Source organism: Telmatherina bonti (assembly GCF_933228915.1).
Source record: "Telmatherina bonti genome assembly, chromosome: 9".
In the NCBI taxonomy this organism is placed as follows: domain Eukaryota; kingdom Metazoa; phylum Chordata; class Actinopteri; order Atheriniformes; family Telmatherinidae; genus Telmatherina; species Telmatherina bonti.
In genome coordinates this window covers 25,751,029-25,765,246 of record NC_136627.1, presented here as the reverse complement: position 1 = coordinate 25,765,246, position 14,218 = coordinate 25,751,029, and the positions used below count along the sequence as shown (strand labels likewise).

General features: G+C 40.3%; 1 protein-coding gene across 1 annotated transcript in view; it reads left to right on the top strand.

Annotated features, from left to right (window-relative positions):
• Window positions 1-219: 219 nt before the first annotated feature.
• The window catches only part of dhx36 (DEAH (Asp-Glu-Ala-His) box polypeptide 36), a 32,229-nt gene continuing 18,230 nt past the window's right edge, over window positions 220-14,218 (top strand). Inside the window, exons 1-11 of the mRNA XM_079245788.1 lie at window positions 220-766; window positions 1,355-1,512; window positions 1,654-1,767; window positions 1,884-2,088; window positions 4,367-4,405; window positions 4,571-4,741; window positions 4,922-5,001; window positions 9,476-9,550; window positions 11,955-12,121; window positions 12,204-12,285; window positions 12,375-12,515. Coding sequence (XP_079101914.1) covers window positions 521-766; window positions 1,355-1,512; window positions 1,654-1,767; window positions 1,884-2,088; window positions 4,367-4,405; window positions 4,571-4,741; window positions 4,922-5,001; window positions 9,476-9,550; window positions 11,955-12,121; window positions 12,204-12,285; window positions 12,375-12,515 — 1,478 coding nt within the window. The 5' untranslated portion in view covers window positions 220-520. The remainder of the gene's footprint in view (window positions 767-1,354; window positions 1,513-1,653; window positions 1,768-1,883; window positions 2,089-4,366; window positions 4,406-4,570; window positions 4,742-4,921; window positions 5,002-9,475; window positions 9,551-11,954; window positions 12,122-12,203; window positions 12,286-12,374; window positions 12,516-14,218) is intronic.

The following is a 14,218-nucleotide window of genomic DNA, read 5'->3' as shown; positions in this document are numbered from 1 at the left end:
CTTTCTATTTAATTTCTACATTCGTTTCTTCTGTGTATTGTGTAAAAGTCCTTCTTACTGTTACATTAACCTAATTCATCTCAGTTTCTCCAGGAGACGCACGCGCTGCCTTGCTTTTGAAAACGTTTTGCTCTCTGAATCAACAACCAATCCCAGAGGGTTACGTCATTATCCAGCTGCAGACAATGCATACGTAATCATTATGCGACATACCGAAGCGAACCTAGCAAACGTGAACTTTTCTACCAGCAGTACTTTGTTATTATTTATTTGCTGTTTAAGGGCACGAATCTAATTTACACTAGTGTTTATCAAATAGTCATCTGGAAGCTACCCGGTTTTTGTCGGTGCGCTTTTTGTTTTGCTTTTTCTTTTGGAGTCGAAGGTTAGAATTTACAAATCTATCCAGCAAGCTTGTTGCTAAGTAGCGTTAACAAAAAAACATCCAATCGCACGTGCATTAACAGCGTTATATTTTTCTGACAACGTCTGATTTTGGTGCTTGTCAGTGCCCGGCAGTATGAGTTATGGATATGGCGGTGGAGGTGGAAGACGAGGCAGGAGAGGAGGTCGCGGACACAGGGATGACAGCAGAGAGAGATGGGACAGAGGAGGAGGTTCGAGAGGTAGCAGTTCCGACTTTGACAGGGATCGAGATGGAGGAGGTCAGAGGGACCGTCCTCCTCCACACCTGCGAGGCCGTGAAATTGGTCTGTGGTACGCACGATACGGCGCTGTGAGGAGGAAACAAGCTGACCGGAGATCGGTATTTATAACATCTCTCAGCCAATGGTACCAGTAGCAATACACCATAAACTGTGGTGTAACTATCTGGCTTTTATGTTCATTTTGTTTTATGTCCAAAATGATGGCGTTTGCCCTACATGGGCCCCAAGTGGGCGTGGGCCCCGGGCCTATGCCCATAATGCCCATTGGATGATCCAGCCTTGCCTGCAGATGTTTCTGTGGAACTGCTAGTTGTTAAACTATGATGAATGTTTGGAAACTTGTGAAAAATAAAAACTTCAGGTGTATAAATTCACCTGTCATCCCACTCTCCTGTTCAGTTTTTAGTTCTGTACATATTGAAATGATTTTACATAGGGTTTCCTTGTTTTAAGCAAATTGACATCACCCAAGATGAGATAATAATTTCTTGACAAAAGTACAAAACTGCATGTAACCTTCTCAAGTATTCAACAATCTTTGTCTCAGTGTGTACAGTGCACAGCTGCTATTATACAATGCAGTGTAGAACAAGCGCATGGATGTGCAGATTTCACAGTTTCAGAAATGGAAGGTGCTAGTTGGTGTCTGCAAGGTGATTAATGTTGCTTTATGTTTGTGCGTCCAGCGAGCAGTGGTCCAAATGGACGAGGCCAGAGAGCAGCACATTACTAAGCTACTCAACTCTGTCCAGAGTGATCAGTCTGTACCAAGGAGAGACAGCAATAATACAAGGGCCTCAACATCTGACAACTGGAGCAAATCTGGCCATAGTGGTGGTCATTGGTGAGAATAGCTTCTATAGCTTTTGCACTTTTAATGCTAACTTAGAAGAATTGTAGATAGCAAAAAAAAAAAGTGTTGGTTATTTTTTCCTGCTTAAACTGGTGCCATTGTGACTCAATCTAACATATTAATGGTTCTCAGTTACTTTGATGGGGATATGCCTGAAGAGGATAAACACAAGGTTGAGGCCAAATCTGAGGATGAGGAAGAAGAGGTTACTCCAGGCCAGATGAAAGCAAGTCGCACATCACAACGGTAATTTTCCATGTGGCTAAAAACACAGAATATGCCTGAAAAATATATCTTTCTATTTAATTCTGCACCAGAATACTATTTTATTGACATTTATGTCATTTGATGTGTTTGTTTAGGGACTGCTCCATAGCAAATGTTAAAGATGAGCCTCCAGACAGCTGGGATGATGATCAGGAACACACTGAGAAAGAGAAACTCATGAGGAGAGATAAGGATCTGGAGTTCTTATTTCAGGAAGTAGTCAGAGATGGGTCACTGGATGCTTCCTTGAAAAGAGATTTGGAAAGCAAAAAGTCTGATTTAAAGTATAAAGAAATGTTGGTGAGTATTTTAATTATTATGAAAATTGAATAGCGTGTACTCTTTGTTGTATCATCTATGTATAGTTGAAAAAAAGGTTGCTGAAGTGTAAATATTAGTTATATTTGGTTCTGGGTTTTGAGATAACAATTAGGGCTCACAGACCCCTATGATGAACACAAACCCGGGCAGAAATGTTCCCTTGCCCGGACGCGGGTTACCGGGACCCCCCTCTGGAGCCAGGCCTGGAGGTGGGGTACGAGAGCGAGCATCTGGTGGCCGGGCCCTTACCCATTGGGCCCGGTCGGGCTCAGCCCGAAAGGGTTACATGGGCCCCACCTCCCGTGGGCTCACCATCTGCGGGAGGAGCCGTAGGGGTCGGGTGCAATGTGAGCTGGGCGGCAGCAAGGGGCGGGGACCCTGGCGGTCCGATCCCCGGCTGCAGAAGCTGGCTCTGGGGACGTGGAATGTCACCTCTCTGGTGGGGAAGGAGCCTGGGCTTGTGCGCGAGGTTGAGCGGTTCCGGCTAGATATAGTTGGACTCACCTCGACGCATGGCTTGGGCTCTGGAACCAGTACCCTCGAGAGGGGCTGGATTTTCTTCCATTCTGGAGAGGCTCCGAGCAGGTGTGGGCATTCTCATAAGCCCCCAGCTTGGTGCCTGCACGTTGCGGTTCATGAGATCCGCCTGGAGTTCCTTAAGGCTCTGGATGCTGTGGGGCTGTCCTGGCTGACACACTTTTGCAGCATCGCATGGACATCGGGGACAGTGCCGCTGGATTGGCAGACTGGGGTGGTGGTCCCCCTTTTTAAGAAGGGGGACCGGAGGGTGTGTTCCAATTACAGGGGAATCACACTCCTCAGCCTCCCTGGGAAGGTCTATTCAGGGGTCCTGGAGAGGAGGGTCCGCCGGATAGTCGAATCTCGGATTGAGGAGGAACAGTGAGGTTTCCGTCCTGGTCGTGGAACAGTGGACCAGCTCTATACCCTCTTTGGGGTCCTGGAGAGGGGCATGGGAGTTTGCCCAACCAGTCTACATGTGCTTTGTGGACCTGGAGAAGGCATTCGACCGTGTCCCCCGGGGGCTCCTGTGGGATTTGTTTCCGGGTTGGACTCCGCCAAGGTTGCCCTTTATCACCGATTCTGTTCATAACTGATATGGACAGAATTTCTAGGCGCAGCTGAGGTGTTGAGGGGATCCGACTTGGTGGCCTCAGGATTGGGTCCCTGCTTTTTGCAGATGATGTGGTCCTATTGGCTTCATCTGGTCGTGATCTCCAGCTCTCGCTTGAGCGATTCGCGGCCGAGTGTGAAGCGGCTGGGATGAGAATCAGCACCTCCAAATCTGAGACCATGGTCCTCAGCTGAAATAGGTGGATTGCCCTCTCCGGGTCGGGACTGAGGTCCTGCCTCAAGTGGAGGAGTTTAAATATCTCAGGGTCTTGTTCACGAATGAGGGAAGGATGGAGTGCGGGATCGATGCGGCGTCTGCAGTAATGCGGGCTCTGCGCCGGTCTGTTGTGGTGAAGAAGGAGCTGAGCCAGAAGGCGAAGCTCTCGATTTACCAGTCGATCTACGTTCCTACCCTCACCTATGGTCATGAGCTGTGGGTTGTGACCGAAAGAACGAGATCTCGTATACAGGCGGCTGAAATGAGTTTCCTCTGCAGGGTGGCCGGGCTCTCCCTTAGAGATAGGGTGAGGAGCTCGGTCATCCGGGAGGGGCTCAGAGTAGAGCTGCCACCAGTTGAGGTGGCTCGGGCATCTGGTCAGGATGCCTCCTGGATGCCTCCCTGGTGAGGTGTTCCAGGCATCCCTCTGGGAGGAGACCCCGGGGAAGACCCAGGACACGCTGGAGGGATTACATCTCTCGGCTGGCCTGGGAACGCCTCAGGATCCCCCCGCAGAGTTGGCAAATGTGGCTGGGGAGAGGGAAGTCTGGGCTTCCCTGCTTAGGCTGCTGCCCCCGCGACCCGACCCCGGATAAGCGGCAGGAAGATGAAGATGAAGTAGTGGTAGTATTTTTTTTAAATACAGACTGCTGTGACATGGCCAAAATATTACAAATAAAATAAAAATCACTCCATGACCAGATTAATCTAGTATTATTAATTTTTGAGTTGTTGCTACATTACTGCCAAACCATTGTGCAGAATAAATAATTATTTGGTTTCAGCGGAAGTGAGCAATGTATAGTAAGATACAGTCTAAGACATAGTCTAATACAGTCTCATGCTCTTATTGAAGACGGAACTAAAGTTGATCAGATTGGTTTAATAGTTTTCTGTCTTTAATTTCAGAAATTTAGGGAAAAACTACCTTCCTATGGAAAAAAAGAGGCAAGTTTTTCATCTAATACTTTCCTCACAGAGTAACTTAAATAATTTTATTTCAAACTGATTTGTCTGTTGTTCATATTAAGATGGTTATTATTTATAATCTTATTTACTGTCCTGTTTTAATTGTTTCTTTTCCTCACACTGTTTCCACCATTCCTTCAACAGGATCTGGTGGAGCTAATCAACTCCAACCGTGTCTTAGTGGTGAGTGGGGAGACCGGGTGTGGAAAGACCACTCAAGTCACCCAATTCATCCTCGATGACCATATCAATCGAGGCATAGGCTCCATGTGTCGAGTGGTCTGCACGCAGCCTCGTCGCATCAGTGCCATCTCTGTAGGTTATCTTGGATTACATGTCGTTGCACTGCTGACATGAAATATGGATGCTAATATGTGTGGTGTTGTGCTATTGCCATTTTCAGCATTGATCATGTAATATTTAGTCTTTTTTTTTTTTTTTTTACATTACTACCTGCGCTCTTAAATGCTTGTGTATATAATTGCCTCCTCTCAGGTTGCAGAGCGTGTAGCAGCAGAGAGGGCAGAAAGTGTTGGAAATGGAAATTCCTGTGGTTACCAAATCCGCCTGCAGAGGTAAGAAAGTCAAACAACTGCTGATCCATGAAATGGAAGTACTGGTTTCTTGGTTTGCTCTTTATTCAATTAACTCTCACAAATTGGTTTAGTGTGTGAAGGAGCAAAAGAAAAGGCACAGCAGAGTCAGAGTTGTTCTGGTTGGAAAACTGTTGGAACGAATATAGAGGCTCTTTCATTTCTCCCCCTTTCCTAAAGACGGTGATGTCTGCTAGTTTTGTCCTGTTAAGATAGACTAAACTTTAGGTAAAGTTGAGAGATGTACTTCTTGGCATTTGTCTGTGTACACAGTAATTTAGGTGCAGTTTAGGTTACGTTGGTCTGACCTATGGAGACCTAATCTGATTTTGGAATCAGAGGATGTTTTTAAAAAAAATTTTCGTTTGTTTTATTTGAAATGTACTTTGTTGCAGACGTACTTTTTTATTTTTAATCTATTCCTTTTATTTTTCCTTACCCGAATACATTCAAATTACAGACAAATGCAGCAAAGCACATTGGACAGTGATTTTCAGTACACATGAACATTGACCCAAAACATACTGCAAAACCAGCAATGGACTTTTTTTCAAATAAGATAAAAAATAGCAATATTCTGCAATGACCAAATAAATTCCCTAATCTCAGTTTAGTTTAAGATGGAGAAATAAAGACAGGAAGGTGCACATGTGAACATCTGATGGCAGCTATGGTAAAGACCCGGCAAAGTATGCAAAAAATAAAAAAAACAGCTCTTTGCTTTTGTACTCAGTTATTAGCTGTGGATTTGTTTTGTATTGAAACAGAACATTTTATTCCTGGTTGTGTCAGGTTTTCCGGTTACATTTGATGCTCTTCATAAAAAAGTTCTACATATTGAATAGGAGCAAGCTGTAACTCTTCAATAAGTCTAGATGTCAGTCATCTATTGTCTGATAATCAAGACCATGGTTATTACGTAATTGTCACTTGAGATTGTTTTGGTAAACGGCTAAAATAAAAATTATATCAAGTATAATAGTACAAAGAATAGCAGAAGGTACTGGTGAGAAAATAAGAAAAACTGTGGAGACAGGCATTTTACCTGAAGTGAAGTGAGAGTTCCAGGAGATAAAAGGTAGCTGTTATCTGAAAGGACCCATATACAATAAAATCTAGAGTTTGTGAGAGAATGAAATGCGTGAAGTAAGACAGGAGGAAAGAAATGAGTCAAGTGTGCCGAAGGAAATCTAATGAAGGGGATTTAGAACAAGAAAATGGGTAGAAAATAAAGTACTAGGCCGGTTTGAAGACTCTTTTCCGTTCCTTTCACTGTTTTTGGAGGTTCTTTTTTTTTTTTTTTTTTTTTTTTTTCCTTTTTCTTTGAGATGCTTCAAGTCACTGGTGGTACGATTAATCACTGTGTAAAAACTTGAGCAATGTCTTCAGACAACTTAAAAAGGCATCAGACATTCGTTCCCGCAGCTTTGTTGTAGCTGCCCACTGTTACTGTAATGTGGATAATGGTGGTCTTTTAGTGGTTATATGTAAAAACTGCTTTGTTAAACTTATAATGATGCACTAGCTTTTCCCACAGATCATCTCATTTAAAAACTAGATATTTCTGCAGTTTTTAGTTTCCTTTTTTTCTCAGTTGGTGTCCAGCTTCTCTTAAAAGCCAACATCAATTGACTAGAACATGTGTAATGTAGGCTTTGCAAGGCAAAGCTTTAATTGCAGGAACCAGTGGGTTACAGTCAGCGCACAGAGTTACTAAACGAAATGTCTGTTCGGTTGAAGGTTTGTTTTAATATGCATAATGCAGACAATTATATAAAGTAGAATTAATTGGATTCATAATGTTCTTAGACAGAATATAACAGAGAACAAACACAGGACCATGTGCAAGTCTTTTGACAAAGGTTTTAGCAGTCCTCAAGCTAAAACCTGACCAAAAAAAAAAAGGTTTTAGCTTAAAGACAACAAAGCTCCAGAGGACAAAAGGAGACTGGGGCTCACTAATGAATTCACAGCCTTTAAACAGACCGCGCTTTATCCCTGATGAACTCACAGTTGTGTAGAAACATTGGTCTGTTTGCACCATTAAAAGCTGCGAACAAACCTGCGTGGTGCCGTCTTCTCTTCTTTTCTGGACTAATTTATGTCTGCGGATGTTATCTTGGTTCATAGATACAATGCTCTAATCAGTGCTGGAGAAAACCAGAGCTCTTCACTGTGTAGGCTGCTGACTGATCTTGGTGTTTTCTTTGGAAGGGGGGATTTTGAAAAATGTACCATGCAGATAGCATAAGGGGAAGACAATGACAATCATTGTAGCTCAGTGAAAACACCTTGTATTTGACAGTAGGCCATTATAAGCTTTTCCCTGCATGAATATAAAAATTGCTGAAATTTGTATGACTGCTGTTTTGCCACTGTAATGGATTGACATGGTTCCTACATCTTTTACTTACTCACCGGTTATCCTGCTTATTCTGCCTGCCACATTCAAATGATCACTTGAATATCAAAGAGCTGAGAGATGTTATTGCTACTGGATAGTATTGCTGTGTAGAAACCAGTTGGGGGTATTGTGCAGAGTAGATGAGACAAGTCCAGCAGCTTTTTTTTTTATCTGAGGCACCTTAGCACTTTAATGGCTTCTGACCTGTGTCAAAATTGGCCTTTACTAGGTTATTTCAAATTGTGCTTTGTATCACAAGGAAATGGAATTCTGTTTTCCATTTTTTTTTTGGTAATTTTTAACATTTTTAACATTGTTTTTGTTGCATATTGTTTTTGTGAAGTATTTTGTAATTCTCCCCTGTATTCAGCACTTCATAAAAAATTACTTTAAGTTTTTCTTTCCCTCTACAATAAATCAAAGCTCCTAAAGCAAAGCAACAAAATCAAACCACTTGCATCAATTACACAACAAAGGCTTGACTGAAGTTCAGTGTGCCGAGGTTCATTTGGAAGTTTGTGCTGTTTTTAATGCATAAAAGAAATTTAAACTTGCTATGACTTGGTGTATAAACCTTTCATTGCTTATTTATAAATTGCTAAGGTAATATATAATACAATTGTGAATTTAAATACCTCTTTGGAGATTTCATGCTATCTCATCTGACTTTCACAGGAAGTCTAAACCAGTTCAGACCAAATGTTTCAGCATTTTTACCTGTTAAGGCTTATTAAGAGACAAGCGTTCAAACATATCAAAACTCAGTCCTTTACAATTAACATGTGTTGGATTGTGTTTTTATAGTGACTTATCTTATTTATATCAGATATATGTTGTTGCTTTCACAATGGTATTAACAGAGATATTGATCGTATCTTGAATTTAAATGACAAAGGCTCAATATAAATTTTATATATATATATATATATATATAAATATATATATATATATATATATATATATATATATATATATATATAATTTCTATATTTCTAGTGTATTTATTTCAACAAAACAAGTGAATTCTGAAAACCAAGATGCCATTGTGAAGTTGCCATCCAGCATGTAGCCATCCTATAATGATGTAAATATGCCTTTTATGTCAGGAAAAGGGATGTAGGTAGAAGTTTGAGAATTTTTATTGCTCGATTAATTTAATAACCAAATATATTTGAAATGTGTTAACCTTATGCAAAACCAAAACTCACAAGAACATAAAACCTCGGGAATAAACTTTTTAAACATAGTTCTTTCTGGTGGAAAATAATTCATTCTTGCTTAACTGGATTACTGTAAAATTTCACCAGTAACTATTACACATAAATTGATGTTGAAATGTGTTAAATGGAAATTTTAGCCCAGGCCAGTCAAAGTTAAGAATTGATAGGGCTTAAAAATGATAAACCATATTCAATAATCAACTCTTGTGATGTTGCATGATTCCATTAGTATTATTGAGCTGGTTGAAATCCCAGCTTCTCTCCCCGATTACCCTTCTTATATACCTATTGTACCATAAAGGCTGACAAAAGTTTAAAATAGACAGATAAAACCTAATTTGTATGTGGAGCACATACATTATATAATTAGCATTTTACACATGTTTGTCATTTTCCCTGTGGGGATACAGTAATTTGTGTTCACTTTCAGAGAATGTCACAAGTAATAAACTAATTGATTTTAATTGGCCTGACTAGTCAACTTAAAAAATCCCTTAAAATGCCCATCCCTAACATGGAAATATGACATGTTTTAATCCATAGCATGTCTTATTGTAGGTATTTTTGATATAAGCAGTATTTTCTAACTACATCAGTCTTATCTTCATGTGTACCTTTAAGTTCAGGCTGAACATCAAGCCAAAACCCAGAAAAAACCTTTGTTGATTCCTAAAATGGAAATAGAGACATTGAGGGAAGGTTGGGGATTTTTTTCCCCAACTGAAAACAGAAATTCTAACAAATTATCAGACAAATAATTTTTTCCTTTTTTTTTTTTTTTGTAAAGTAATTTTTTCTTGTTTGCTTTCTTTCTCCCCCTAACGTTTCACAGTCGGTTACCACGGAGACAAGGTTCGATCCTATACTGTACAACAGGCATCATTCTTCAGTGGCTTCGCTCAGATTCGTGAGTCTGAACACATTCTTGTTTTCTCACCTTGATATCAGCTTCTGCCTGCCTTTCAACGCTGCTTGTTTTCTCCGTTGGGCCTGATTTACTAAGATCCCTAATAAAGAGTGCTAAATTGGATGTGTACGCAAATAGATTGCACGTGTTATTTGTTTATGATTTGCAGGTGACAAACAAAGAATGATCATGCAATTGATAACAGGTGCAGACAGCAGTATTTAAATGAGGATTTAAAGTGCATTATAGTTTCACCATGGAGAGAGATTAGAAGGAGAGCGCCGGTCGCAAATACAAATTCAACCCCATAGATGGAGATTAAAATATTAGTGGAAAAGATAAATAACAAATATTACTGAGCTCCAACAAAGAAATCCAAAGTGGCAAGGTACAAGACAAAGAATTAAAGTAAAAAATTTCTTATTTAAAAGAAAAATGAAGATGCGGTTGAGGCAATAGTGAGTGTTTTCACTGCCGGGTTGCCCTGTAGTGCCGCAGTCAGGTTGGAAAAATGTGAGGTGTGCTCTGAATCCATTATGTGCAATCTGCACAAAAGAAACATCCAAGTTTAAAATTTGACATTGGCAAAAAAAAAAAAGGGGATAATAAGCATAAATAATGTCAGCTTTAATAACCATTAACCTTTACTGGCTGTGAATGTTTGACTAGAATAAACTCATTTTGAATCATAAATTGCTGTTTGTGTGTTGATTGTTATTGAATTAAAGAATGAAAAATGGATGCATTGCCCTCCCCACTCATGAAAAATGATTTTGAATCAGAGTGAAGGGCGTCTGCAATCCTGCAGCAGGGGGCTGTTGCCCCCACGGGGCCCATAGTTGTAGTCATTGTCTTCCCGTCTCCCTTGTCCTCCATGGCATCATTCTATGCATGTGTAACATACAACAAAAACAACGATCCAGATAATCTTGTCTGGACTACACAGAAGTGCTCCCCCAGTGCAGTCAAAAAACCAGAACCAGCTTTTCAGGATGCCAAAAGTTAGTCAATAATGTGTGGAATGATTTCTACGTGGCAAAAATCTAATATTATAAACCTTTACAAAAGCCAAACATTTCCATATTTACCATGTTAAGTCACACAAGTTGTACATTGGTAAAGTTCTATAGCTCCAATAGCTTTGAGAAAGCCAGCTACCACATAAAAGCCATGCTTGGTGTCATTTAAAGTGACACAAGTGCCTGGGAATGGAATGCATCTGCCCATAATGCTTAACATAGCATTCAGCACTTGTGACAGCACAGTAGAAAACCTGTTCCCTGGAAGATGGCAGCACTAATGGCAGCAGTGTGCTAGAATGATTCAGATGCAAGAAAATGCAACGCTGCAAGGGATTTGGTCATACAAGGTATGACATGACTCCTCCCTGTGACCAGTTTCAAATTAGCCCTTAACTCATCCAGAAGTGCCAAGATTGCAATGCCGGATAGGCAGTATGCCTTGGTGATGGTCGCCTTCCGTAGTGTCTACGCCTCCTCGTCGCTGCTACAACTGCTTTCATTTGTGTGTGAAGTTGTGGCAGTTAACACCTGCCTTTCAGATGTGCTAAATATAGATGCAAAAACAGCGACTGAAATCAGTTTCCCATTTCTTGAATCAAATTGCATGTGCTGCTGTGTTGATCTATTTGCATCTACTCCACCCAATATTTGGCGCCTTTTGACAGAAACACCCATAGTCGTATTCATCAGAGGCAAACATCGCACGCATTATTTTGCCCTGTTTTGAGAAATGCAATCCTCGGTGTGTTAATAAATCAGCTAGAGCATGCTTTTGCATTTGCAAATCTTTACTAAATCAGCTCACTCTGTCTTCCTTTGTGTCACTGTGTTTTGTCTTTCCTGATTCACATTCGACTCTGCTGTCTGTGGATGATTCATTAGTATGGGTCCCCATTCTCATAGGCAGAAAAATGAAGACATGCGCACTCACAGAGCATCAGTTGACTCATCCCTCCATGCTCCTCTTTGCATTCTGAGTGTCTTTGGAAAATAAATTAAAAAATTTAAAAAAATAAATAAATAAAACACACACACAGACAATGTAAGAACACAAACTTCTCTTTGATGTCAATCTTCATTTTCATTGAGACTCGGCACAATTCTACAGAGACACTTCAGGACTGAAGTTGTCTTTCAGAAAAGTCTGACATCACACAGCGTTCAGCAAACAAGTTGACAGTCAGCAAACTGCAGCTATGTCACTTATTTATTTGACACTTCTGATATGCCAACTTTCACAATGTAAATGGTGTATTTAGAAGAGAAAGTGGCAACCTCTTTGTGCTGAGAGCTAATAAAGCTGTAACTGATGTGCAAAAACAAAGACTTTAAGAGCAGACGACACTTTACTGCCTTAAATCTAAAGCCTGTATTGTTGTCAGATTGTTGTCTAGTATCAGTCACCTGGTGTTGGATGAGATTCACGAGAGAAACCTTCAATCAGATGTTTTGCTCATCATCGTAAAGGACTTACTCAAACTACGAGATGACCTTAAAATCATCTTGATGAGTGCCACGCTCAATGCAGAGAAGTTTTCTAAATACTTTGGTAAGCAGCTCCTCAAATAACATATCATGTTTTTATGGAACAGAAATGATGGCATGTTTCATTCCTGTCCTTCTCCTTTCAGATAACTGTCCGATGGTCCACATCCCTGGCTTGACATTCCCAGTGGAGGAGTTCCTACTTGAAGACATTTTAGAGATGATTCGGTAAAGCAATATCGTACTCAATCACACCTAAACAAAAGCAGACACACTTACACACTTACTTTGCTTAAACTGGATGGTGTCTCTGTCAGGTACCGTCCTCAAAATCGGGACTGCAAACCTCCATGGAAAAGAGGCTTCGGGCAGAGCCGCCACGTGAGATCTGAGAAGGAGGAGAAAGAGGCTGAGTACAAGGAAAGCTGGCCCTGTTATGCACGCTCACTGCAGGGCAGGTGAGTTGGTGAGAACAGCAGGGTAGTTCAATTGGCAGAGCAGCTGCCATGTTGATGAATGTGTTGTTTATGTGGGAAATAGGAGGATTTGGCTTTCTGGCATTCACATTTCTGAATGAATACCAGCCTTTTAAATTTCGACTTTGAGCTGAGCCCTGAGTGCGTAAGGCTGAATATAGAATGTTCTTGTTTTGTTCTGCAAGCAGTTTACAGGAAAGCACAAGTGATTCAGAGCCCGAGATCGTCTGATATGTTTGTAGTATTAATTATTTATACAACTGCATTAAAGTGTTGTAGATATATGATGGGAAAAAGCAATGTCTCATACAGAATCAAATAACTTTTATCTTTCTACTCAACAAACCTAATTCTTTATTTAGTACAGCTATTTAGGGGAGTAGCGACTACCAATATTATTGCTGTGTCTCCACTATGAAATGTGTTTACTTCTGTTGTTGTTCAATGTAGAAAATCTCTTAAAACACCACTCAAAGTGTGCAGTACTTTGAACTGCATACAACTTTTTACAGTAAACTCACAAGCAGTGAGTTTAGTGTAAAAGCAGTTTGTAGTTTAAGTAGATCATTGGTCCCCAGGCTCGAAATAATTTATAACTGTGAAAATCAGATCTTTTCTCCATTTTGGGCAAAAGCATTTTTTTATTTTTAGTTGTTTGAGGGGCTGGAATGCTAATGAGGTCAATGGGTTGACCATTTGTTCGGTGGCTGGTGAGTTTACCAAAGAGAGACATCCTGCTGCATTCGTTGCTGTGGGTTGCTGGTTTCCACTTGGTTTTCAGGGTCTGATTCAGGTTCCAACATGTAGGGCTGTATGCTATGTGTTGACATTGTAGTTTTTTTTTTTATTGAGCTCATTTTAGCCTAATCCTTCTGTTTATGAGACGTTACAATGACGGCGAAAGCAGTTGCGGTGCATGCTCCCGATGTAGTGCAGTGGCGGGAGGCGGGGCTTAATGCGGAACAGGCTCAATCCACTCGTTTTGCCCACAGGCTGTTCTGACAGCCTATGGAGAGGGTTGGTCTGAAGTAAATAAAGCGATTTGTAACAATAACTCGATCAATCCCAGCCCTTCTGGTCTCTGAAAAAAAATAAATTAGCCTGAAATGCACATAATAGTTCCACCTTAAGCTATTCCAGTTCTGGATGTGAAGCAAGCAAATGTGCTCTTGAAAGTTCTCCCAAAAAATGAACCACATATAGAGCCTGAGCAGATTTTAGTAAAGAAAAGTTAATGATTCCTTTTCACCTTACTAGTAATGATCAATTTAAATTAGTATGTTTTAAAAAAAAAAAGCAGAATTCTCTTCTTTACCCTCTTATTCAGAGCTGGAGATCTTTGTCTCATGAGCTGAGCTGAGTGATAATAAACCTACAGGGAGCAGTAAAACCACAGTACACATTTACATCATTTGGCCATGATGCAACTTCCTGTATATCTAGTTTAATCTAGTTTAATCTAAATTCAAATAATTATATATTCACAAATTATTTGAAAGATCAAATAGAGCTGATTAAGTTTTCCTTTTCAAATAAATAAAAAGGAAAAATGAACAAGAAAGAAACATTAAGTGAGTGGAATTGATCAGAAGTATTTGTGAAGTCATGATAAAGATTGTCTAACACTGAATTAAAATAGTTTTTTTTTTTTTTATACAGGCTTCAGATTGGAGCAGGATTTGTAA